The sequence below is a fragment of the Sphaerodactylus townsendi genome, linkage group LG05 (assembly GCF_021028975.2).
Source record: "Sphaerodactylus townsendi isolate TG3544 linkage group LG05, MPM_Stown_v2.3, whole genome shotgun sequence".
Lineage (NCBI taxonomy): Eukaryota > Metazoa > Chordata > Lepidosauria > Squamata > Sphaerodactylidae > Sphaerodactylus > Sphaerodactylus townsendi.
Window position 1 is genome coordinate 44,957,668 of NC_059429.1, and position 27,964 is coordinate 44,985,631.

Sequence of the window (27,964 nt, forward strand, 5' to 3'; positions counted from 1 at the left end):
TGGGATTTCAAAAAGATTTTATTGCTACAAACATGTATATTTGACCAAAAAAAAGCTACAAGGTGTACCATGACATTTTACACTGAGTGATGCAGTCCAAAAAAGCCACACTCCCAGCATAATTTTGTTTACTTTACACATTCTAGAAGTAAATATGCTGAAAGTCAGACATTGTTTATCTAATATAGGTTTGTACTGAAATGATTAATCTATCAACTTTATTGTATCAAATTCTCAACATCACATGGGGAAAAAAACAACATTTAAAAACATACACAATACAATAATATATCAGTACTAACACGGTTACTATAAAATCACAACTAAAAACAGCTTCACTTATGGTTTCGAGCAAAGCTTTGAAAATTACACAAACTCCTATTAAACTGAATGGAATGCAGGCACAGGTGAAGGATGGCCACACAATCTCATACTTAACTATTTGAAACTTTACACAGCCACATTGACAGAAAAATAATGCAGCATTTTTCTCTACTTGTATTCGGCTCAATTATCATCTGTCTGGTCAAGAGTGAAGTCAGTCTGCTCTTCAGTCTCAGCCTCCTCTTCCTCGGCTTCAGCTTCCTCTGCCTCCTCTGCCTCTTCCTCCTCCTCCTCTACAGGCTCATCAGCCTTGTCATCTTCTGCTTGCTGCTCTGGATTCTGATCAGTAATTTCAAATGGATTTTCACCCTGGGCAGGTAAAAAATCAACTTAACAAAAAACTGGCAACTCAGCATTTATTGGGGTAAACTTACAAATGGAGCAGCAGTGATGGATAAGGACATCTGAAACTGAATAAACCTTTTCAACTCATGTTTGACAAAGCACTTTTTCTGAATTATTTTTTCAAATCAAAATAGATGATGCTTACATTTAACATTCAGACAGAAGCAAATTCCAATTCATTTTATATCTTCTATCATTCATGCGCCCTGACCTAGATAGCCCAGGCTAGGCTGATCTTGTCAGCTCTCACAAGCTAAGCAGGGACAGCTCTGGCAAGTTATCTGGATGAGAGATCTCCAAGGAATACCAAGGTCCTGATGTGAAGGCAGGCAATGGCAAACTACCTCTGAACATCTCTTGCCTTGACAACCCTACGGGTCACCGTAAGTCAGATGTGACTTGACAGCCCCCGCCCCAAAAATTATTCATATGTCAGAGAGGACCGTATTAAGAATCCACCTCCCATTGCAGTCTTCTGTGCCCCCTGAAATCTCTCCCCAGTTTCAAAAGCGAGAAACTCGTTATGAGGTACTCCTCTGTGTATAATTCCAATGAAATCACAGTAAAAATATAGAGAAAGGTAACAAGCTAAACTGCATGCCAAGATCTAAACATTAAATGGAATGCTTGCAGGGACTGGCTGCTTAGAACAGCCACATTAAACTGGTGCAGTTTGACCACAACTTCAGATTTAAAAAACATGCACATACATACAGCAAATCAGAATGTGTTCCAACCAATTCCCCTGCACTCTAGAACTAACGTCTCCCACAGGACTATTTAGTTCAACACTTGAAAAAGCAGCATCTTCAGAGGCTAGGGTCTGGATGACTACCATTTGATTTTCTGTAATGTCCATCGAGATGAAAGACAGACAGTACACTGAGCTGGCAGTGTTCCAAGGGCTTTGATGGGTCTTTGAAGAAAGCAAGATCTGTCCCCAGTGCTTCGAGTCTCCTGAAGAGTGCACTAGATGCTCAATCCCCCCCAATTAGTCTATAGCTACAAATCCCACAGGACTTAAAAGTTTGCATTGCTTAAGACCTGCTTCAATTTCATGAGCCTTACTAAGAGTTAATTAAGGCTGCAGCTAACTGAAGCTAAATGCTGAGGAACTGGATGTTAACTAATATTTCAGCCATGCTAAGCAAGTTTTAGAACAGAAATTGTGTAATTTAAGATTACTTCACGAACATGAAGTTAAGCTGACAGAAAACCAGTGACCAGAGGTGAAAAACTCAAATAACTACTGCCACTTACCTTAACATAGCGCTCATATCGTGCCTTCACAATAGGGTTGTTCAGAATGCTGGTAGCAGTGAGGACACTCTCTCTTTTAATTTGTTCTTTGTAAGTCTGTGAATCAAAGTATTTGGTGAAAGCAAATACTACACATTCAACAAATCAGACATATTAGTTTCTTCAAGGAAAAAAAGATATTTATCAGAAGAGTTGACTTCTGACTTTAAGTACACCTGTAGAAGGACATGGTTTAAGCTTCAAGTAAAACTGCACATTTATTTCAGACAATTTGGGCAGAATCCAGAAAGAGCTCAGATAAAACTTATGTATATGTTAACATAGTTCTTGAGCTTTTATTCTGACTCCCCAAAAGTTATGCGGGTGGCTGCCCTAGTCCTCTCCACCAAGGACCTATGAAAGGTCTCAGGCAGGGGGTGGGGTGAAAGCCCTAGTCGCCATTATGTGTCATGGGCAGGCTGTAAGAGCAAGGTGAATCCCTGTGCTACGATCAGGGAATCCCTTGCAATCCGGTGCTGTTGAGCTGAAGGCGATTGATCTGCACCAAGCCCAAGGGTAAAAATTTCCTAAAAATTAAAAAAAACCTCGAAATGGACTATAAAAACCATAAACTGGCTCTAGGGGCCAGGTAAGGAACCTGCTCTCCCTGCTGAGGCAGGAAAAATACTGGGGTAAAGATGGGTGCCAAGGCTTCAACAGGAAGTGGAGAGTTTTAGTTTCCTTCCTCCCTGAAGGAGGATTGGAAATCACCTATCCAAGATGCCCTTAAGTCACCTCCAGGCCATACGTTTTCTTCTTGGAGATTACAATGCTCATACAACACGTATGGTAGCTCTATACCTGACAACCATTTTAAAGTGCTAATTTATTCTCATTTTATTACTTTTAACTGTATTTTTTAAATATATACATATATTATACCAGTACACTAAACCAAATTGGTTTTTTATTATTTGGCACAGAATCAAATTTTTAAATATAAAATATGATACATAAAACGAACGTAGAACTTCTTATAAAAGATAGGTATCGTCTCCAATCTGTCTAATCTGCATGGTAGGATACCTATTGCTGTATCATTTTGCTTTTAACTTGCTAAACAGATCTATTTTTATTGCAATTTTATATTGGATTGTATTTTTGCACTGATGTGTAGGGGTATTTGTTGTCATTTGCTCTGGCTGTTTCTTTTAAAAAAAAGGAATCTGAAGTGATTTGAGCCCCTTGGGGTCAACCGTCAGGTTATGTGGTCTGTTTCCTTGCTGCTGAACTATACTTGAGACTGAAGAATGTGTCTGTGTAAATCTTGATCTATTTATGCCTATTAAAGGTTAATAAAGATAAAGATAAAGATAAAGTCACCTCCAGGAGAATGGCCATGGACCCAACTGCTCAAATCTACAATGGTTTCCAAATCCTACCATTGTGAACAATAGCTGAGAAGGATTTGGACTGATTCTGAGTGGAGGTAGTTTTGTCAGCACTTTCAATTTAAGTTAAGTGTTTAGTAGCAGAATTACCAAATTTACTGGGACAAGAAAATTATCTACAAGGCCCTCAAGCTACTCCAATATACTTCTGATCTGGCTGAGTTTACAGTAGTTTACTTGTTAATTTTTATGGTGTGTTATGTTTTTCTTATACTTTACTTCATGAAGCCACCTCACATATGTTCTCTAGAATGGCAGAACAAAAATGTCCTCGGTAAAAAAATCATTATTTAAGTTTTACACAATTGAAATAACTTTATTATTCATCTATAAATAGAACTTGTTTCCTATAGAGAAGTCTGATGACAAACACTAGCCATCTTCCAAAGAAGGGGTCAGGATTGTAAGCACTATGGGCACAACAGAGCTCAGAAATCTTCCCATCTTTCTACTACAGCTGAATGATCAATGGACCCTCAAGAATAGCATAAGTGAAGCAGGGATATCTGAAAGGATAATCACCTGAACAGAAAAAATTTTCCACCACGGTTAATCTATGCAAAACAAAACAAACAAACCAGACTGCATAATGCCAATATCATCAAATTTTTGGGTGAGGCAGCAACCCAAGATTATTACAAAACTTGATTTTGTAGAGATTTTCACTAATTTTTTTGAAACAACTGAAGATTGGATCCAGACTCACATTCCTTAGGACACAAAGGTTTCTACTCATGTAGTATGAGTTTCCAACCTTTCCTCAGCAGTCCAAAATACTCAAAATCCTGTTCTGGAGGGGGGAGGGTGTCACCTCTCCTCACCACAGGATTTCAAGGGAATTTCAAGCTGCTATGGGAAAGGGGGGAGGAGAGAATCACACTGTGGGCAGAAATTCTTGACTACAAATTGTCTGCTCTGAATTCAAGACAAAGTCTTCTTAAATCAAAGAAAATTCTTCACGGAAATCTTTAAAAATATTTTTTACCTCACATTATTTCCACCTGATTTTACTTGTCACCAGAGGTCTTAGTCTGAATGATTTTATGACTGAGCTGAAACCACTACTGAGTGCTATGGCTATATTAGAAGCTGCATGTATGATAGGGATTTTAATTATTAAACATGTAAACGATAAGGATTTGTTTACCATTTATATACTGCTGTAAATGTTTAAACAAGTTTGGCATAATTATTTCATGGCTTTTTTGTGCATAATTGTCAAGATTGCTTCCAGGGACTGTGGGCATTCGTGCAGCCTCTTAGCAAGACGGGTGCCTGGCTTCCATTCTACCTTCTCACCCCCTGACTCTTGATGTCTGCTCCTCACCACAACTGCAATAACCTGTTATCAGAATTTAACATATGTTTCATTTTGCCCCATTTGCTGGGACCGCAGCAGCACAAACAAACAGAAAAACAGAGTAGGAACATTATGAACAGGATCAAGTACTCTGAGGAGCCTTGCCCTTCATTCAAATGCAGTCTGTTGGGAGTGGTTAATGCACAATGTTTTCCAAGGCTTGCAAAATTAGAAAAGAGTTATCACTGTATTTCAGAACTGCCTTTGCCTGTGGAACATGCATTTTTCAATGTTGCCTTCACTGTTTATCATCTGGCTCAAGATTACCACTGGAGCACATTCACATATTGATTTTTTTAAACAAACAATAGCAAAGCTGTCGAAGGCTTTCACGGCCGGAATCACTTGGGTGCTGTGTGGTTTCCGGGCTGTATGGCCGTGTTCTAGCAGCATTCTCTCCTGACGTTTCGCCTGCATCTGTGGCTGGCATCTTCAGAGGATCCTCTGAAGATGCCAGCCACAGATGCAGGCGAAACGTCAGGAGAGAATGCTGCTAGAACACGGCCATACAGCCCGGAAACCACACAGCACCCAAATAGCAAAGCTGATAATGTGTAATAATATGTATGTAGTCTACTGATCTTATAAATGCTTACATTTTTAAGTAACATTTTAAACATTTACTTTATTTTAAACAAATAATAATGAAATTCACATCCCTAATGTGTGGTTGCTCTAGGTTGCTTCCAGGACTACTTATAAACATCCAAAAACAAATTCTTATTGCAGAACTGGAGGGGAGAGAGGGCTTATTTCCTCCCTCCTGATTTTGTACCCACTTCAAGCTCTTAGTGAGTTGGTCATAAGAACTTATGTCACTGGAAGTCACTGTGTCACTGGAATGTGTCAACAATGAACAGACTCAGAACTAGTGGCTCTATATCAAGCCCCTTCTAGTCCACCTGCCGAATTTAAAGTTCCCTGAGAAGATGAGAGCAGAGCAAAAACTCGCTCTCAAGCCAGCAAAATTGCTCCTTTCAGCAAGAATGGTCATAAGCCTTCTGAGGCTCAACAGGGGTGAAGTGCCAGTTTCCTGGAAGTCCAGCCAACAATGAAGAGTTTCTCAGTCTGAGTTAATCACCACTCAAACAGTACTGCCATTTATTTGTATATAGGAGATTTGCAAAGAAAGCACTCGGAATTTCAAGTGTGGGACATTTGGTCTCATATAAAAGAGAGTTGGTATGGCCTTAATGGCTTACAGTGGCTACCCAACATTCTATTTACTTTGCCCTGTGTGATATGGCCATGCTTTGTGCAAATACTGCAACATTAACATGTTCTCAAAATTATTAAATCACTGAGAAAGAAACCTACATAAGCCTTATCATATTCAAACAATCAACAACATCACCAGTCTTACCTGCTTTCCCTTTGCATGCTCAGGAGATTTTAAGTGCTGCTGAACAGAACTGTGTAGTGCAGGAACATACACACTACATGCAGAGCAGAGTACAGTCTCAACTTTCATCATATGATCGTCAGCAGTAACACCTGGCAGAGAAATAAAGGTATAACGAAAAGCATTGAGAAAAACATCAACTAGAAATTCAAATGTAAAGCACTTCATATAAAACAAATGTACTTGCCAAACTGTGAGTCAAAGTGTCTGTTTGCAAGCAACGCTTTAAAATTCAATCTGATGCTATTGTTTAAACATTAAAAAGTTATTTGATGTAAGAGGTGTGAGGTAAGTGTTAAGAACTGAAATCTTGCAGCAGGCTGCTGTTACTGCACATTCAGGATAGGCTACTATAGACTGAGAAAGCTCATATAAGAATACTCATAAATAGAAAATTAGCTAGTAGACACATACCAGCCTGGACAACAGGAATGTGCTCCACTTGGGAGTACTTGTAAACAATGTTTAGAGGTTGCAGCCAGTGCCGAACACTGTGACTAGACTGCTGGTCATGGCCAGTTACCAACCTGCCCCTGAATTCAATTCAAGGTGCTGGTTTTGAACTTGGGACAAGGATATCAGAAGAACCACCTTCACTCATACGTCTGCCTAGGAACTAAGAGAACAGGGAGAAGATCCCTTGACTGCCTCCACTGGTTATCTGAATAAGCTGAGTCTATTATGTATTTCTGAGAACTTTGTAATTTGTTGTTGTTCTGTTCGTAAAGTATATTGTTCTTTATTATTGATCAATTTTTGTATTATACTGTTGATTTTTAAATTTTTAAAAATGAAAAAACAGGAAAAAACAAGTAATTGTTGTGGAACATAAATATTGCGGATCTACAATGAATAGTACAGGATGCGTTATACTGGAACAGAATTCCGAGATATTTAAATAGTTTAACCTGTTCCAGTATTTGACTATTTTCATTTATAGTGTTTCCAGGTTTTAGCGAAGGACCTTAGATTTCTCATAATTTTGTTCCAGACTACTAACCGAGCAATATTCAGAACAGTTCAATGGTTGGTTCACCTATGTAGAAGATAACAACACTACGTCATCTGCATAGAGCAGAATGGGTACATGAACTGATCCTAATTTTGGTGAATGCCCATCAACTTTAGAAAGAAATGGGGCAAAATCATTTAACAACAAATTAAACAATAAAGGTGCCAAGATACACCCCTGTAACTCCCTTGCTGGCTAATATCTTTTGAGTCAGCCTTCCAGTTGTATAGCATTTAATTTGACAATTTGTGAAGGTGAGTAGCTTTTAAATGAGAAATGAAAGTCACCTATCTATATTCCTCAATACTAATTTCTTCCATAATAGATCCCTTGGGATGGAATCAAATGTAGCTATCAGATCAAGAAAAGCTACCGGTATTAATAATTTGGAGCTACAATAACTAAAAATTTAAAAATTTCTACAGAAATGTTTGTGCTGCTTATAAGTGACAGAAGGCAGAACAAAGAAAACTATCTGAGCAAAAGCAAGTAAGTTGTGGTAAGGATTAAACATCCTTCCTCTTGTTCATCCTGTTGCTTTGGCAAATTGCTCTTCTCCAATGATATTTTTTATTGAAGTGGCAGAGTACAGAAACTAGATGTATGTTGTGGAGAAATTGGTCATATTACTTTAATTTCTCCAATCTGTAGCTCTGTCAGCTAAAAGTCATGCCCAGCTGAAAACTGTGTTCTTTCTGAATAGGACCTTAATCATCTTATTAAGTAATTACATCTGTTAGCAATTATGACTGTTGGCCAAGCTGACTCAGCAAATTACCATGAAAACGTTATTTGTCTGTTCATACCACTTGACGGGTAGTTTGTGTATAACTACCTTTCAATGCTCTCATTAGAGGCTATCTATCCTTTTTTCTTTTAAAAAAATATTTTAATTGATATTTCGGAATTATTAGATTTATATTGTATGTCTTATATTTCATCTTCCATATCCTTTTCCCCCTTTTTTCCCTCCCCCTTCTTCTCTTCTTTAGATGCGCTGCAGCAGGTCCATTCTTTTCAATCTTCTTGTCCATTTTTCTTCTGTAATTCCAATTTCGTTTAACCAGTCTTTGAATTCCATCCAGATCCACTTCATATCTCTATCCTTTTCTTTTCCTTTGTTTTCACTGCTGTTACTGTTTCGAAATACTGTCTGTTATCTGAAGTATTTTCAACTTGTTAATTGTTGCCAGTTAGTCTTATCAGTAATATTGTTATTCTCTGCTTGCATTGGCTGTAAGGAAAGCTATGCTATCGAATGTTTTAAACTTTTATAATTATATTTTGCATATGCAGTTTTAGCTGAGTTGTTTATTGAGCAGGAGCAGCTCTCAATAAACCTTAAAAATATTTTTTCTAACAAGTTTTTGTGTTTCTGCATTCATGCGTGCACTTTTACAAAATCCTAATCCAGGTTTCTGTGTTAAGAGCTGGCAGTAAGCCTATCTCTTTCGTTACATATGTACAATGTGTTGTTCTGGACAATGCTTATGCAATCAAATTGCTATTCTGACACATAGTTGATACTTTCATACACCACTTACCTTCCATTATATCTTTTTCAACCATCAGCGCAGCCTCCATTTGGCTAGCAGTCTGCTGTTTACGCATAGCGGTCTTCTTGAATTTATTCACCATACATTCCTAGAATGAAAGTATTCACCACTTTAAGGAATGAAATGTTATCCTCACTTATCACAAGTTCACTTCCCACACCCTAAAGTTATCCCTCATGAACCAACCAGTCAATGACCCAAAGAACTTTATTTTTCAACAGCCCATTCCCAGTATCCTAAGTTAAATAGAAATTACTTTAAAAGTTGAATGGTGACCCAAAAGCAGTATGTGATGTGACAACGTGGTCAACCATTCCAAGGAAAAGACAGTAATTCAGTTAGGTTACTGGCAAGTCTTTGCACAATTCTGGACAGATCTTTAGATTCCTGTGTTAATTTTTAAAAATTTTGATATACATCATGATGTAAAAACAAACAAAGAACATAGTCAAAGAAGTTATAATTACCCATGTTTATGTTTAGGAAACCATCTGCATTGTTGCTTTTTTTCATTTTCCACATTGGAAGATTAAGCCCAGTCTATTTGCTTTTGTCAGTTTAAGTTAATAGGCAACTGGCATCCTCACTAACAGACTTTAAATAAGACAACTACTTACATGCAGAAACTCCATCACAACTTTATCAAATTTGGTTTGTTTCTGAATATGATCTAAAGTCTCTTGGTGCACAGGACTTTCCAGATGAGTTTCAATGTCCTTTTCTTCAAAGGTTCGAAACTTACAGAATGAGCAGGTAAATGCCATTCTAGCAGAAGACATAGGCACAAATATATATTAGCGTATTTTGTAAATGTCAATTTAAAATTCGTTTCATTAGCAAACATTGGATGCCACTACATGTGTATTAATCAAAATGTAATTAAAAATTGTTCTTAAACATATACAAATACTACAAAACGATTTACATTATTTTGATTTCTAAGAGTACAATCCTTAGCTAATTAACTGAGAAGCAATCTTATGGAACACAACTGGGTTTCTTTTGAAATAAACTGAGCTTAGTTACACAAAGATCATGCCTAAATCCCATGCCCAGAAGCACAACTCCTCAGTCTTCCACGGCAACCTGAAGTGCCTGCCAATGCTGCTTCTATGGGGCAGTAATGAAGTGGTAAGTTGGAACGGCTGCTGGAGCAGCGGAACAAGTGGCAAAAATTGCCTTCCCACTTGTGCTCCAGGTCTTGTCCGCAAGATACAACTTTAGGTCCTGAAGACTTCTACAACTAGTTCCACAGAGGCTTAAAGGTATTAAAAATTCTTCTTTCTTCAGGCACTATCCCACATGTAACAAGCCAACCTGGTTTGGATGCAGGAGTTTCAAAAGCAGTTCAAGATCAACTGCAGGGCCTGCAGACCAAATGGGGATGGGAGGGATTCTTTCTAAGGAAGCTAGTTCAAATTTGAATTTTTCCTACCGCATTAATCTTGACCAAAGGATTAACAGAACAGTTGAAAAGTGATATTTTCAAGCTTAAAGGAAGTGGCAATAGAAAAATCAGGAAAATAGGAACATCACCACACATAGGAAATAAAAATCTTTTGGTACTTAAAAGACCAGAAGGTTTAATACAGCATAAGCATTTACTGACTAAAGCTCAAAGGTTCCAGTTCTATGCCACAAACACCAATGCCACAATAATCTGACAGTTTTCATTGCAACAGAACAATACAGCGTCCCATTTGAAGACTGAGAAAACTAGAGCAAAAGGCATGTTCTAGAATTAGTTATGAAATCATAAAAACAGGACTGCAATATAACATGAGAAAAATAATTTAGTAGGTTTATTTATTAATTTTTTTGCTGTCAAGTCACAGTCAACTTATAGTGACCCTGTAGGGTTTTCAAAGTCAGAAATGTTCAGAGATGGTTTGCCATTGCCTGCTGTGGTCTCCTATACAAATACTGATCAGGGCCAACCATGCTTAGCTCCTAAGAACAGGCTAGCCTGGGCTACCCAGATTAAGGCTCGCTCTTAGAGCTACTTTAAAGAAGAATAGTTTTTTGTCTATGTCACCTTCCAGCTAATTAAAACAAAACTTTTGTTTTTTTAAAAGACATCTATTTTACTACTTTCAGCTTGGAAACTGAACAAACAAGGCATCTGGTGAGTTTATTAATACAGAGTTCCAGATAACGTTATCTTTGGCAGTGAAATGGTCTCTTAAAAATGTAACAACAATCAGCATTTAAACAGCACCTTTCATAGCTGATTATCGCATAGACCTTATGAATGGGGCTCAGTCCACAAAAAGGGCAAGTAACTCTATAACAATGCTGGCCTACAGAGGTCTGCTACTCTTAAAATAAAATATTTTTGTATTTCTGGTAGCTCTGGATAGTTAATGGCTTCTCATACACTATACAGGATCAGTAACCTTCTCCTCAAATGTCACACACTGCCTGTAGTATTAGAATTCAGAAATGAGACACCATCGGCAGAAGCACAGGCAAAGCCGTGCTGTTATTAAACTGCCCGTGAATGATGGCAAAAACAAAATATATGCATGACATTTCTACCACAAACCTGTAACCATCACCATACTTTTCACTGTTTTTTTCTCTTCTACGCCTTTGCTTCTCTCTTCTTGCCTCAATACGACGTTTTTCCTCCTCTTCGTTTTTTACTTCTGGCTTGACACCTAAAAATGGTAAAGATCTGAATAAATATTTGTGAATTCCAAAGTTCAATGAGGGAGAAAATGTGAAATTCAACTTACCCTATCACTCCCTCACAATCATCATTTATGGTCTCATAAGGAAGAATAAATTCAAGCCATGAATCTCAATGGCATCTATAGGGGTGTGGTTTATTTAATTAAAGGCACACAGTAACATTCAAACAATTCAGCCTAAATTTGAGATTAAGGGCCATACTTATAAAAAGCTGAGCCCAGAGTTAAACCAGCATAACCTTACAATGTCTAGACTGCCAACGCATTTCTAGATACAGACAGAGGAAAGGGAAAATGACAATAGAGGAAAGGGAAAATGACAATAGATGGCTGCTGTACAAGTTTTTGGAGATCTCTGAAACTCAGTGGTGCATAACATTTATGTTTTCCATGCTAGATACTTGCTGGTTTTATTGTGAAGACAGCTTATATAAATTTGGGAAACAAAACAGGACACTGATGGCCTGAAAAGGAAAAGTGTAGAAACTTAAAAGAAACTGATGAACAGCTCAACTTTTTATTCACGTATGGTTTCACATTCAAAAAGCACAGTTTCCCTGCCTCTTCTATATACTTGCACAGTTGAAAGCCTGATAGTATTACCACAAACATCAGAATATATTTTTTCTTATCCTTTCAAACTTGTAATCAGAGTGGGAAAATCTCAAAACTGTTACAGAATACAATACATCCATTTATGCAGGAGGCAGGCTTTCAGTCCATGTGTTGAAACGGGATTTTAAGTGTCAATCTGGACATGATTTTCAAGCAGCCAAAACAGCTGTTCTCTCCTTTGTATTCACTTTGAAAGAAAAGTCTGCCTTATTAAAAACAGGTACCCAATGATCTGTGAAGTACCGAACACTGAACAGCATCTAACAGCAGACTATATCTAAACAATCCACAATTACTTTGGTAGGTCCCGAACAACAAAGTACTATTCCTCTAACTTTATAGAACAAGCACTCCATTTTTCCACCCATGCACACACCATGTATACACTAATCCACAACAGCACAAAGAATCCCCAGGCCCCTCTAAACCCCCCCCCCCCAATAGGGACAATTTTGCAATGTGCCACCTTACCTCCAAAGCCCAAAAGGATAGGCAAGTGAATCCTTGCTTAATTTCTGCATAAGCCATCTGACATGGAGTTCTGTGGAGAGACCAAGTCTGCATCTTGCCTCAAGGCCAGCAGACACCTTTACATTTCTAGTCTATACGGACAAACGGAATGGAAGCCTAGATACGAACTTCAGGCTCCTCTTTTCCAGTATGATGATTTGAAGAGTTATAATTTGTGCATATGTTAAGGTGCTATTCCTGATGAATCCAAAGGTTTAGCACTGCACTAGAAACTCAAAGCTAGCTAAGTCTTGATCACAGGATAGTGTAATTTTGGAATGAAAACAAAGTTTCCACTTGACCTCATAATTACAGCAGCATGAACAGAAAAGAGAATAGTAGTTGAATGGAAAGCCGATTACACAGTATGAGATACACCCACAATTTTTCAAGAAAAAAAAACTTCACACAATTTGTGACAATCTTTCAATATTCCTCATATCATACAGACCGTATACAGTATAAAGATACATCAGGAAAAAAGTTTAAACAAAATTTCAGCCTCACTGTTGAATTTTCTTGCTTGTGGGTTTGAAGATATGCCTTAGAAACTGAAACTTCTGTCTCCTAGATATAGATAGTTTACCTGTTTTAATATGCAGCATGTACAAACACAACCAATTTATGGTGAAGAACAGCTGATAATTGGACTACTTTAAAATCAATACCAATGAAATATTCATTAGCTGTAAATGTAAGCAGGGTTGATACTAGTCAGTACATTTAAAATGACGGCATAACTGTTTACGCTAAAAGGCAAAAAAGTCAAATAAGTGTGGAGTACATATGATCTGGATATAAAACTATCATAGCACAACTGTCAGACAGAACATCTGGAGCAGCTTTCCTGGATATTGTTGGAATCACAGTATCTTGAGTTGAACCTATTAAAACAAGAAGGCTTACCTTCAAAGGCCTGATATATGCCATCATAGGCATCTTTTGTAAAATCTTCATCTGTAATTGGATCACCTGCTTCCGCTTCATTACCCTAATGAAAGGTCAAATGCACAAGTTTCCAATGTAAACAGAAGAACTGGCAAAATGTGCCATATTAATTCCAGCAAAGGAAGTCGTAATCTCAATCCAATTTGATGTAGTGATTCATCTGAATTAAAATGGAGTTAAATTTAAAATGATAAATTCTGGGGGTTTGGACACAGCTGATCAGCTCAGGAGTACCCTTCTACTTTCTTTTTACAATCACACACATGCTTTGCTATCCTTATCTTGTAATTTTTCACTTATCGTTCCTCACTTCTTCAGCCTTCATACTCAGCTGGTCCTTCAACCTCAAGAAGTACATCATCGCATATGAGCGCTCTCTCTCTCGAGTTGAAATCTTCTAGTGAGCCCTTGGTTCTCTGTAAAATGAAACCAAGATGCATCCTACTGGAACCAAGGCCTTAACTCTCAAGTTCATGGCACCCCATCCTTTCTCCACTGATGCTTTTAGGAAAACTATGACATTTTCGTCCTGCTAAACTAATGCATTTTCATACTTGGAGAAAGTGTGCTAATTGACCAAAACTAACCACCCTGGCTCTCAATCTCAAGTGCGCGCACGCACACACACACACGTGTATGTATTCATGTGTGTATAAATTATTCATGTGTTTTTATGAGAGAGAACCAGAGTGGTGTGGTGGTTAAAGTGTCTGACAAGAACCTGGGAAATTCAGGTCAAAATCCCAATTTGCACCATGAAAGCTTGCTGGGTGACCTTGGGTGTCACAGACTTTAAACCCTGACCCTAGCTAGTGTTTCGATGGGAAACCTACAAGCAATATCAGGGTTGTGACACGGAGGCAGGAATTGGCAAACCACCTCCAAACATTTCTTGCCTCGAAACCCCTACAGGGTCATCATGTCAGCTATGACATGATGGCAAATATATGTGTAGTCTACAAAGTTGGGAAATGGTTCAAAATCCCTGGAGAAAAGTCAAATGTAAGACACTGGTTTCACACAACATAAACATGTATTTCAAATTCCAATGTGTTATGACAACCAGCCATGCACCATTTTTCTAATCTGTATTTTTTTTATACTGATAAATCCAGAGAAAGTAATGCTAACAAGTTGGTTTCAGTAAACCAGATGGAACAGATCAAACTGATAATTCTTTGATCATCTGATAACTCAACATCTGTTATTTGTCTTTACAATCCAAATTTTAAACCAACATGTTTATACAGAATCCAGCCATAATCCCATCAGGTACTACAGGCCCAGAAGTATTTCCTCACAGAGCTTGCTTCTTTTCTACTGGTAGCTATAAGTTCAAAAAAGTATTTTAAGATATCCAGACTTAAGTCTTCACACCTATAGCTTTAGGCAGATGAACAATTGTTATGAATATGGTCTTAATCTTGTATTCTGTGATCCCTTAATAAAACTAAACACGAAACACATCTAAGAACTGCCAGCTATCAATAACTGGAGTAAGATTACTGGAATTTATAAATTGCTAGCTGCTTAGAAGTCTCTGGAGTGTAGCAAAAAATGTACATGCACAAAATGATTCTCAGTCTCGTTTCCAACAGCAGCTGATCATAATGTATCAAAAGCTGCAAGTTCTCCAAGGAAAGTACTATGAGAAATTAAATTCTATTGTGGTGGTAGACATGTCGGCCTTTCTGTTTAACTGTAAAGATCAAGCATGTCGATTGGAACTGTAATGCAGAGAATGCATTTTAACACTACCTTGAAAGTAAAATATTTTGCAAATCTAGAGATCTTTACCTCAGGAGTAGTTTTCGTGCTTGGTGTCCTTGGGTCTATTGGCATGAAAGGAGGAAGAAATTTAAAGAGAATCAAACTGCATATTTTGTCTGACAATTTGTTTAAATCCCTGGGAAACTGGGAAAATAGGAAGCTTTATTACAGGGAACTGAAGATACAAAGACAGTTGCCTTGTAGTAACAAATCATGTTAATAAACCACATATAATTTGATTTAGCCAAGTACTTTAACCTAAAGCAGTCTATGACAAGCAAACAAAAAAATCATAGAATTGTGGGGTTATAGAATCATACTGTGTAATTGGTTTTCCAGTCATTTGTTATACACACCTTAAATTTTTAATTCACATGTGTTGTGCACATAACATGTACAAGATTTGTCTTCATATTGTTTTTGGAAAGAACAGTTGAATTATTCATGCTTACTCTCAAACGCCAACAATAAAAATGCATATGCAAAAATTAAAAGCATTTCATAGGCCACCAAGCCCAGTGAGAACAGATAATCTAGAACCTTAATCAGAAAATTCAAAGAAATTGTGACTGGGTAAAGAAAAAGATCATATGCACAGGCAGTAGAACTCTTTAAAAATTACAATGCGTTTGAATAGGATATTTAAATCTAAAGTCAATGCACAACAGCTAGTTCTCAATGCAGTGGTGCACGATTAAACTAAATTTTAAAGATATTTTCAGGAAAGGGAAATTCAAGGGAAAAAATCCAACTACAAGGCACAAGTGGAAGGCTTTTTTCCTTGATGCCACTAAAAAGAAATTCAAGGGAGAAAGAAAGAAACCTGATGGACAGAAACACTGCTTCTTGTAAAACAGAAACCTCTTAATCTAGCTAAGTATTTTGTACTGCAACAATAACAAGTCTATAAAGTTTTCTTAAGCTCTATGAGTATCTGTCACAAGAAAATAACATGTATTATCTCCAGAACAGAACATACAGAGGCAACAGGAACCTTAACATGTTCCTGAAGGATACACAAATGCACAAGCAAGTTGGTTAAATGCAGAGCCTCACATTGCCCTGTTCCAATAAATATTATTTTACTTATGTAAACTAATAGAGTTCATTAATTTAAGTGAAGTAAAACGAAGCATTTCATTTTGGAAACATACTGTAGTGGGCAGCACCTGCCGGTCAACACTGATAATGGACAAACCAGCCTCCACCAATCAGAGATCCATGATAGTGTGTTGAGCAACATGCTGCAACCAGTATGCATGTCAGGTCCTCAAATTGGGTCTGCTCAAACACATACCTGTTGATCTTAATTAAGGACCACAAACTTAACTAGCCAAGCCTACCTCCCACAGACAATGTGAACAGAAATATTAAAACTTTGTGTGCTCGCTCACTCGCTCTCGCTCTTGCTCTCACACACACACATACACACACTCATAATCACACACGGGCTTGATATAAATTATGAGCCCATGTGTTTGCTTGTTACCTCTGAACAAGTTTTCATTAAACTCTTGAAATGTTCTAGTTTTCAACGCCATGTTACTGTGATACTAAAGCCACAGTCTGCTGGTATTACAAAAATCATATGGCTTTGGAATCCCATTTCCAACACATGAAGCCATTGAATGGGACAAGTTGGCTTGTGTTAAATTAACCACAACTTTCAGATTTAACAATCCCTAGTTAAAAAGTAATCAGGTTAGATGAAGAATTGTACATGAAGAGCGGATGGCTGATGACATATGCTGGGATATTCTCAGTGCAACACTAGAAATATTTTATTTTTCCAACAACTTCCACACAGTAAACTTTTAAAAAGGAAGTGAGAGCAGCATAGTCCAGTAGTTCCTCCTATTCCATACCAAACTACAACTTCCACTGAAATTTAAAAACGTATGTGTTTAAGTATTCTTAATTTGTTCATTTGGTAACAGCCTGTGCCTGACAGCCATGCTGCAGCATTTCATTTAGCAAGCAGTCTTCACAATAAAAGAAGCTAGAATAGGTTTCCAAATATATGTGTTGATTCATAATCAAATGAACTGATTTTTCCCTATAAGTATTCATTACATTACATTACAGAAACATGGGATATAGCCATATAGTCTTATTTTCCAAATACCAGATTAAAATTTCTAGTTTGTGCAAAGATCAACCTCTATTATGTAGAGGTGGCTTTAGAAGAGCTTTCAAGCTGAAAATGAAGAATGGCAAAGCATCATAAATGTGTCCTTTCAGAAAAAAAGTTAAATAGTGCTATAATTCGCATCTTTCATTCAATTACTTACTAGGTTTGTTTTGGTTCATCTTCACATTAGGTTTTGTCAGTTTGGGTTTCTTGATAAATGTCCCACCTGGTTTATTATATGGCTGCTGTATCATTTTTCTCTTTATTCCTCGTGCAGCTACTGCTGCAGAGCTGGGTTTGTTATGATAGTCTACCACAATTCCAGGTCTATGCATGCCTCCAAAGTCTCCCATGTACTGCAAATAGGTGAAGAGCAAGTATTAGAAAATGATATGGCTGACTGGAAACAATGCAATTACAACAGTCATATTTATGAACATTTTAACTTCGAAAAAACACCAACTAGTACGTTAACATACATCAAAATAGCAAGCTCGTTTTTTGAATTCCTTGATCGTAAAGTTTTATAGTAAATTGATTTCTGCTTATTCAAAGTCATTAGTCCAAATAAAGACCACAAATTTTTAAGTTGGAGTCTCTCTCTTCAGATTCTTTAGATGAATACACTCCTCACTTCACTACAGGACTATATGCTGTGTGCCAAGAAAATCAGGAAAAATCCAGCTTGTATGTTTTTTGACATAGCTCCACAGTGCCGAGCACAAGCAGTATACTAATTGCCCTTATCAGGCTGCTGACCAGCACATCCTTCCTTTCCATCCAAGAGGATTGTTTGCACTGAGCATCATAAAATAAAATATATTTCTTCTCCAGTTCTCTCTACAACAGTACAGGAATCTTTGCAGTTAAGGATCCAAATATGTCAGTGTTGACATGAAAAGTTTGTTTTCTTGTTTTTGATCCTCATCTCAGACATCTAGGTAATGATACAAATGTTTTAAGCAATGAACCCAACCAATTTAAAAGGTAATGGAGAAAACTGAAGAGAAGGAACCAGCAGAATGCCGAAACATAGGCCAACTAGTAACATACAATGAAGCTCAACTGATTGGATACATGAAATCGTATAAGCAGAAATATATTTACTGCCATAAAAACAGCTTATATCTTTAACATTAAAAAGGTAAAATTAAATACACTAACTTTTACGATAGTAGTTCTGCATGTTTTTTCTACTGTAACTAATTTTAATTCTATCAGTCTACAACATTAAAAACAATTACAATATAATTACTAACAAAATTAATGCATACATTCTAGACTTCAGCTTCTCCACTGTATAACAAAAACCTCTAAATAAAGAACATTCAGAAATATCTCCATGTAGCATGTACTTAAATCAAAGAACACTTTCTAGGAGATTTACATTTGCATCAGCAAATATTTCCATAATCTATTAAAGGTGCAATGCATTTTAAATACAGTAAGAATTGGCATATATATCCTCAAAGTGTTCAGGGTTCACGAGAGGCAAGCTAAACTTTAAGAAGTAAACTAGTCAGTATTCCCTAAGATTTATGCATTAAATTTTAACTTACTCAAGTTCATAAATCTTCAAAAAAATAAAGTGTGACAACCAAGGACTACACAGATCCACAAAGTAGTCTGTTACCAAACTACAAGAAAACTACTGGGTCTGTTCACATCTCTATGAAATAAATCAAATTATGCCAATTATATCCTTATGATGAAAGCCACATGGGTAGAACCATTTTTAAAAGCAGCTTAGACATGCTGAAGACTTAAAAAGTTACTTTCTATTAAGCCATCTGGTTTTCTTTAAGACCTCTTGAAGAAATACACTATGAATTTTCAGATAGCATAGAAAAGGTTAATAAAAGCTTCACTGACTGAACTATTTGTACTTTATGTCCGATAGGAAATTATAAAATAAGTTAATGGGACAGCATCATAAACCTGAAATATGCTATTAGGTGCATAGCACCTTTTAAACAATTTGTTGCAAATATATCACATTTAGCACTGAAATATCACATTCAGCATTATGAAATGATCAGAAAAACCAGAATTTTTCTTGAATTAGCTTGGTAATGATATCAAGTTGATGGTGTCCTCTTAACTGGTTCTTAAACCTTGTCCTTTTTATCACCTACCTTTTTTAGGCCCACCCCTCCATGTAAGTCTGGGGACCTTAAGTTTGGGTAAGAGTGTATTGCCTGCCATCCTGGACAAAATCTGTCTTGTAGCATTTGCTCCTTAAAATTAATACCATTCATACATTGCACCTTTAACCTACTCAAAACTGAGAAAGGTTCTAGTTAACCTTTACAGTGATTCAAACTTCTCCCACTAGCCAAGATGCTAGTGTTAACAAGGAAAAATGCAATTCCTTTTAATCCCTTTTAGACCAAACCCATTGCCTTAATCTTCACCTTTCAAACAAAAGGAGAGATTTAGTCAAACCTTAGCAACTAATCTCTTAGTGTGGTTTACTTGCAAATGAAGAGAGACAGAGTACAACATTCTAAGTAAACACCAAACAGGATTGGAAGGTCATCAACCCTAATAGTTTGGCCAAAAGTGCACTGTGATGTACAGTGCCATTTGTTTTAAATGCTATGGTCTTGAAAGGGTTTAAAAGAGTGACTAGTGAAAAGAATCTGAAAAGATTCTGTACTTACTCCTCGGCCACGGCCTCTGCCTGTTGATGGTCCTCCAAAAGCATCATAGTTTCTGCTTCCAAATCCACTGTCAGGGTAAGCAGGCGTTCCTCTCCCCCGAGAGCCTACAGGTGCAGGCTTCATATGGGGTGAAGAAAAACTGCTGTAGGAAGAGTAACTCTCTCTTCCTCTGTCCTCCATAAACCCAGGCCTCAACTTTGTGCGTGAGTAAGGTGCTTCCCAGCTAGACCCGCCCTGGTTTCTACCTCCGAAAGAGTCAAGGCTATTCCGGTAGTTGCTGTCAAATCGACCACCATAACTACCTCCGAAGCGGCTTTGTTCGGGTTCATTATAACCATAGCCAGATCTGTACAGATCTCGCCCACCCAGAGAAGACCCGGAGTCATAAGACTCATAAGGTCCAAACCTGGAAAAGTTGCAGTGAGGAAAAAAAAAGTAAGCTTACTAAAGTTAAACATTTCAAAGACAGTTTATCAGTTGACATTTATCAACTAAAATCAATGTATATTTTACTTTGGTAGGGTTTGCTTTGATTAGGTCTGGGCAATTCCAAGTTGTGACCAGACAGAAAGCTATCTGAGCCACTTTTCCATAAATATAACATTATAGTTCAGAATACCTGAATTTTACTCAATTTCATTTCTCAATAGTATTTAAACCTCATTGTTTGTGCCCAGACCTAGTCTTAAGAGATGCAGGCATCTGCACAAAAAGTTAATTAAATTTGTCTATCTTTAAAGCGATGCCTAACAACAGTTCAACAACATTTAAAATGGCTTTGTCCCTAACTGGGAAGACTGTGACAGGTACCAATAATGAGAGGCAATTACAACTGCATATTTTTTCTTTTAAACCTTGATAGGTTTATTGCTCATTTGTATTTCAGATTGTTGCTTTTTGAAATATGTGATCTTCCAAATACAAGAGTGACAGCTGTCAGTGTGCCCCGTATAGTTTGCATATCCTGGAGGATAAGGCAGGCACCTTATTTCAGAACTGAAAAGACACAAACAGGTCTTCAGTATCACTGAAATATAGTGGTAACAATTGGCTGTATATACACAGGCAATACTTGTTACCAAAAGCCAAATGCAACAGTTTATTCACTGAGAATTAGAGATGGAGAATCTAGGAGAGCATTACTGCCATGTACAACTACAGTAGAAAGGGGGTGATCATTAGTCTATCCAAAGAATTAATACATAGTAACTTAGAAAAGCGAAATAAATGACCTGTCCTTGCAAAATCATTTTTCTGCATTTTAAAAAAATTCAGTCAAACAAGGCTTGCATATATAAAAGACTATCTACACAGTACATTACAGCAGTAAAAAAAGTCAATGTATTCATGATGACTAATGAGTTTAAATCATATGCAGATTACTAAATGGTAGGTACAGATAAATCCTAGTTTTCAGGGCAGTTAGCTAAGCAAACCCAAAAACAGATATTTCAACCAGCTGTTGAACAGAACTGTGCAGCAATATACAAATTTATATTTCCCTAGTAATCAATGTCATAACTGAACTTATGCAGAGTTGCCAACTTGCAGTCTTTCACAAGCATAGGGACAATTACACAACTAGGTATAATATTTCATCCCTTTCTAAAAAATAAATGCATAAATCTTATTAACAAACTCAATTTTGCTTAAGAATTACAAGTTAGCAAACATGAACCGCAGGCACAGTACACATTCAAAAGCTTATTAGAAATATCTCTACAATGCTAACAATATAAAACAGTAAGATCACTGCCCCAAAAATTTGTTAAGTAGCCCTAACATACAAAATTTGGTATAAATAGTACCTGCCAATAAAATAATCTGGACATGACATTGTCTACCCATGAATATACTTGAATCATATCATCATTAACTGAGTTAAAGTGTTCCTTGCAAACAGGATGCTAATATAAAAACAATGCTGAATCAAACTGAATTCAACTATAAATTCTGCATTGATATGTTAACAGTAAAGTTATCCCTCACTACAAAAAGACTGTAGTTCAAATAGATTCACAATAACAGTACTAACAGAATATGACTGCAACAACGTACATTTTAAAAAGCAAGAATTTCTAAAACATGCACACAGTGCCGCACTCAATGCAGCATCCTCAAGGAACACTTAAATTAGACAAAAATATACTATAACATTCAATTACAATTAATACTTAAGGCAACTAATTCAGTATTTTACCTGTTACCACCTCCTCCTCCGCCTCCATGGCTTTCCATGCCATATGACTGGTTCATATAAGAGTCCATAGCTCTTGGGCCACCATAGGCACCATGTCCATAGTCACGATCCATTTCTAAGAAAGAAATTTTTATTTTAACAAAACTGAATTCCTAGGAGCCACACATCTCCCTTAGTGGACCAGTGACACAATATGAAACTACAAAAATGTTAATAACAACAGACAGAGGGACTGTATCTGCACATAGCAAAATTTCCATCTTTCTGAATGGTTAACTAGGGTTGGTAAAGTCAGTGAACTACCTACCTATTATTTTACTATAGTCAAATATCCTATTGAAGTCTATTTGGATTGCAGCTTACCCTGTTTATTTCATTATGGTGCCATTTGTTAACAAAAGTAGCAATGAAGGGTGCTTGCACCTAGCCCTGAAGCAGGGCAAACCTAACAGCTTAGCAAAGCTTTTCCTGCTGTAACTGCATCTCCAAAAAAGAATATATGAAGTCATCAGTAGCAATGGCCATTGTCTAGGACAGGGGTCTGAAACCTGCGGCTCTCCAGATGTTCACAGACTACAAATCCCATCAGCCCCTGCTACAGAGGCGTAGCTGGGCCAAACTACGCCCGATGTGTAGAGTGTTTTTTCTGCCCCCTGCCCCCTCCCTGCGGTGCCCCCCCCCGTGGCACACACACACACCCCAACCCCCTTCCCACACTTACCTACATTCCTTTTCTTTTTGTAGTACTTTTTGAGGCTGAAAAACGCGGCCTATTTACAGTTCAAGGAGAAAGCTGCCTGACAAACTATACTTCCCAGGAGACCTTGTGAGCCCCAAGGTCTCCTGGGAACTGTAGTTCCTCAGGCAGTTTTTCCCCTGAACTGTAACTAGGCCACTTTTTTCAGCCTCAAAAAATATTACAAAAAGAAAAGGAACGTGTGGGGGGGGGGCGCCGCGAGGGAAAGGCCAGGGGGCGATTTTGCACCCCCTCGGCGTCCGCCCGGTGCACGACGCACCCCCCGCCCACTTGGCTCTCCGCCACTGCCCTGCTAGCATGGCCAATGAACATCTGGAGAGCTGCACGTTGAACACCCCTTGTCTAGGACTACCCTAACCACATCTTGTTCAATAACAACACAAGAGACTACCCCTCCTCCATGTTAAATGCTTTACTGCCATTCCATTTTTTCAAACTTTATAACTGTAGACCAGATTTATTTCCTCACCCACGCCCTCCCTGTGAAAATGCCACAAAACAACACTCTGCCATCACTGTAGGGTTTGAGGTACTCTTTTGTTTTTTGTAATCCAGAACGTTTGATGTTAGCTAGAATCTACTAGCAAAAAAAAGAAAAAGAAACATTTTGCTGATTTGAGATATTTACATATTTTTGGAATAACTTTAACATGGTGGAGAAAAAAGCTCATCAATTTTTTTAAACTATTTATACTAAACAGAAACCCAGTATAATAGAAAATGCAACAGGAGTAGAGGTAGACAAGAAACAAAATGACACATGCTGAAATTAGTTACAGGGTAGAAATGGAGAAGTCAAGCAGAGATGAAAAATCCTGCATTAGGAGACAGAAAAGCCAAATAGGTATACCCAATTACATTTTGAGGGAAGGAGAAATGTAATCTAGAATATTCAGCCAAGGAAAATAAATGAAAGAAAACTGCATCTTTACTGTTCTCCTTCTGTGCTTGCAACAAACAAAGTTCACGCTGGTCACAATTTATATTGCACCTTTCTCCCCAAAGAAACCAAAGCAGCTCAAACTATTTCTCCTCTCATCCATTTTATTTTATTGGCACAACAACTTTGTGAGGTAACCTATGCTGAATTTGTGAACAAGCCTTTGTGATAGTGACATCTAAATGCCGCACGCAAGTCCATCCATGGAACTTGTACATACTTATTCAGCAAAAGAACATATTCAGCTGACTCTTTAACATGCATCTTCCCTATCAAAAAGGATCAAATAATTAAGTGCATTAGAAGTGTATTGCCCTATTGGCCATTATTAAAGTACCCTATCTAATGGAATGGCTTGCTGAGATGGCATGGCTTGAACTCTCCTGGCTTCGGCAAACTATGCAAAATTGAACTATTCAGAAGAATGTATTTACATAGATACTGTAAAGAAATGGCAAAGAAAAATGCCTGGATAAAGAGTGAGGGATTGAGGATATACTACTTTGCAAAGTCTGCACTGTCTGTTGCTCTAAGTAGCACTGCTTTTATCTCTTGATTTTATCACTTGATTTTATCTCTCCACATTGCCTGTGTATGTAAAGAACTGAGTGAAACCTTTGTGGTCAAAGACCTGGGTGAAATAACCCACTACCTAGGCACAGATATCAGACAAGTGAAGCAACAAGGCTTCTTTATGTGTCAGAAGAAGAAAATAGAAGCCATAGTTAAAAAAGCTGATTTAGGTCGCAGGAAAACTGCTGTAACACCAATGACTGTGGAGTTCTGTAAAGAATCCGATACAGAACTGTGTAGTGATCCAGAACTATACAGGTCTCTGTTAGGAAGTTTACTCCACATCCAGACCTGGCTTTTGCCGTAAGCATTCTAAGCCGACATGCTGCTAAACCATTGCAGCATGACTGGATAGGTCTGACTCGTGTGATACGGTATCTAAATGGCACTGCTGAACTAGGGTTACTGGTCAAAGCTGATAAACAGAGTAACATGCTATGTGCTACAACTGATAGCTCATTTGCTGACGGTGAGAACCACAAGTCATGCACAGGTTTTGTAATAACCTATGCCAATGTACCAGTATCCTGGCAGTCCCATAGACAGACCTCAGTCAGTCTATCAACTGCTGAGGCCGAGTTCTGTGCCATCTCTGAAACATGCAACGAACTGTTATGGATAAAGGCATTGTTGTCAGAGCTAGGGGAAACTGTTCATCAACCAATACCCGTGTTGGAGGATTCACAGACAGCCATTCATCTGGCAGAAACCGAAAACCTAAAGGCTAGAACTAAGTACATAGGCGTGAAATATGAACAGGTACGGGAATTAGTACAAAGCGGGTTCATTAAGCTGCAATATGTAGATTCTAAGTTGAATGTAGCTGATGCCTTAACCAAGCCTACTGCAAAAGAAAAATATACGCTTTTGTGTAAGCAGCTGAATGTGATGTCTGTATCAAATGTAAATATGTAAAGTCTGTCATACCGATTTTGGAAGGGGTGTCAGAACATGTGTTTAGATGGACAAAATCTAGATGACAGGTGGACCCTCCTTCCAGCAGGTGCCATGTGCATAATTAGGGCTGTGTGCACAACTGTACCGTGTGCAAAGTCAGATAAGACATGGGCACCTGATTGGCACCTCAATTGTATATAGTTGGCACAGACTACAGGGTAAAGTGTGCCTGGAAACACCTGTGGTCTGGCGGAGCACTTTGACAGTAGTTAGCAATAAACAGAACTGCACTGGTGACTGTGTGTCTTTCGGTTCTTGTTTGCATTGCATCCTGCAAGGTGACCTACTCGCGAGTAAGCCGCTGCTTCAACAATTTCTGCATCATTTAACACATTATACTAATGCTTATGCTTTTCAAATTTCTGCTTGGATCCATATTTTTGCAAATCCTACTACATTTTTATTGGGTGCCAAATCCCATTGATTTACTGACTTGAGCTGTGCAATCTACTTTCAATCTCAATAAAAAAGGCTGACTATAAAAATTACATAAATTGAACAAAATAATACTCAATCCCACAAGCTATTCATGTCCTTGAAGTGTATGACTAGATCTTGTAGATGTCTACTTCTAAAGAGTCATTAATTAAAAAAAATTATGCATCATGCACAGTATATCTATTTTCAGCTATTGGTAACCATGCTCCATTCAGCTACTTTCTTTCCATCACCACCCCCAAAAGCAAATAGTTACACAACCAGCAAAAGTGAAATATCGTATTAGTAGGATATAGAATTGCTATTAACCCTATAAGGAATTTTAGAATCCAGTCTCATTACTGACCTGTGGCGTGACATTCACTAGGAAGGCTGTTTATGGGTGGTTTGCGATCACATTTCTCAGGCATTTACACCTTATCCCCAGCCAGCTGAGTACTCATTTTACCAATCCCAGAAGGATAGAATGCTGAGTGAACCTTGAGCCACCTGCCTGAAACTGATTTCCATCAGGATCAGACCCAGGTGGTGAGCAGAGCTTATCAGTCTGCGCAGCAGGGCTCAGTGCCTCAGTGTAATAGTTAACTCTAAAAAGGCAGCTGACTAATAGTTCAATTGCTGAAGTCTAAGCCCATTGAAATCAGCGGCTTAAACACAAATTTATTCTGCATAATGTGTGTGCAATTTCTACCTCACGTTTTCTGCAAGTGAAACAAGTATAAAGCAGCGTACTTCAACACTGCAAGACAAGCAGTAAAACGTATTGTCGAAGGCTTTCACGGCCGCATTCAACTGGTTCTGGTGGGTTTTCTGGGCTGTTTGGCATGGTCTGGTGAATCTTGTTCCTAACGTTTCGATAGCACGCAAAACATTAGGAACAAGATCCACCAGACCACGGACACACAGCCCGGAAAACCCACCAGAACCAAGCAGTAAAACATTTTTATAGAGACAGTTTCAGAACAAGGGCTTCCGTGTGCTACTGCAAACCATGAATTTACATTTAATTCGTTTTTTTACTGAAGCCCGCCAGTGATCCTTCAGCGCTTACAGTCACCCCACCCCTTCCACCAAGGACTGTTGCGTAGTTTGAAAGTCCACATGCTCTTTCAAGAAAAAGCCCGGGCAGACTGCGTGGACCTTTGTTTACTCTAACTGCACAGATTAAGACCAAACCGACTCTAATATGGATTTGTTTCCCTGCTCTTTCACATGGAGCCTGCTGGGTGACCTTGGGCCAGTCACAGTTCTCTCAGGACTCTCTCAGCCCCACCTACCTCACGAGGTGCCTTCCCTTCGTGGGGAAGGGAAGGAGTTTGTCAGCAGCATTGAGTCTCCTTATAAGTAGCAAAAAAGTGGGGTACAAAAACCCACCCCAGCGCCAGGTGCGGCTGCCATCCTAGGCATACTAATTTGAGAATAAATCCCACTGACCTCCACGAGATTGACTCCCAAGTAAGGGTGAGACTATTATAACACATCAACAATAAAAAAAGCCTCAACAACAGAATTCTGCATCTTCACACTGCAGAGGAGGCCGTTGGTAAGAAATCGTCTCCAGACATTGCAAGACCCAGCTCCGCTTCCCAAAGCGCGCCCTTCGCCTAGGCCAGGGCCGCCATTCGCGCCTCCGCAGCCGCCATTTTGAGCCAGCCCGTCCCCTGATTGATCCTTCCCTCGCCGCGCGGCTTTCAGGCGGAAAGCCGGTCCCTCACCTTCCCCGTAATCCATGGCGGCGACGACCCCCGGGATCCGGGCGCGGGTAGTAACGGCGCTGGCGTCGTTGCCCTCCCGGTGACTGCAGCTGCGGCCGCTGCGTCGTTTCAGGCCCGCTGCGACGCCGCTTCCTCCGCAACGAGGCTGGCAAGTGGGCGGTGCAACAAGCTGCGCCTCCTCTAGGAGTCTCCTGATTGGCTACGTTCTCGCGATTGCGCGTCAAGACGATAGAGATGGCGCTGCGAGTCTGTGGACGCGGCCCTGTATGGACATATCCGCCTCTAATTGGCAGAAACGGCCAATT

At 38.5% G+C, this 27,964-nt stretch overlaps 1 protein-coding gene across 4 annotated transcripts; it reads right to left on the reverse strand.

Annotated features, from left to right (window-relative positions):
• Nucleotides 1-27,851, reverse strand: ZNF326 (zinc finger protein 326). Of its 4 annotated transcripts, none has more exons than XM_048498296.1 (10): nucleotides 27,660-27,851; nucleotides 22,280-22,394; nucleotides 20,080-20,485; nucleotides 17,577-17,772; nucleotides 11,295-11,409; nucleotides 9,367-9,514; nucleotides 8,738-8,837; nucleotides 6,143-6,273; nucleotides 1,990-2,085; nucleotides 1-693 (listed from the first exon to the last, which is right to left on the reverse strand). In XM_048498296.1, the coding sequence occupies exons 1-10, from the start codon at nucleotides 27,673-27,675 to the stop codon at nucleotides 508-510; spliced, it is 1,509 nt and encodes a 502-aa protein (XP_048354253.1). In that variant the 5' UTR covers nucleotides 27,676-27,851; the 3' UTR covers nucleotides 1-507. The 4 variants fall into 4 exon arrangements, with proteins under 4 accessions (XP_048354253.1, XP_048354252.1, XP_048354251.1 ...); XM_048498295.1 differs by having other exon boundaries at nucleotides 11,313-11,409; nucleotides 17,643-17,772; nucleotides 27,660-27,831; XM_048498294.1 differs by having other exon boundaries at nucleotides 17,643-17,772; nucleotides 27,660-27,830.
• Nucleotides 27,852-27,964: the final 113 nt, after the last annotated feature.

Bases quoted from the DNA above. Each gene is read 5' to 3' on its own strand.
- ZNF326 (XM_048498296.1), bottom strand. The intron at 9,515-11,294 runs GTTTGTGGTAGA...GTCTTCTGCTAG, and splicing joins AAGTATGGTGATGGTTACAG to AATGGCATTTACCTGCTCAT. The intron at 6,274-8,737 runs GTAAGTGGTGTA...TTTCTCTGCCAG, and splicing joins TGAAAAAGATATAATGGAAG to GTGTTACTGCTGACGATCAT.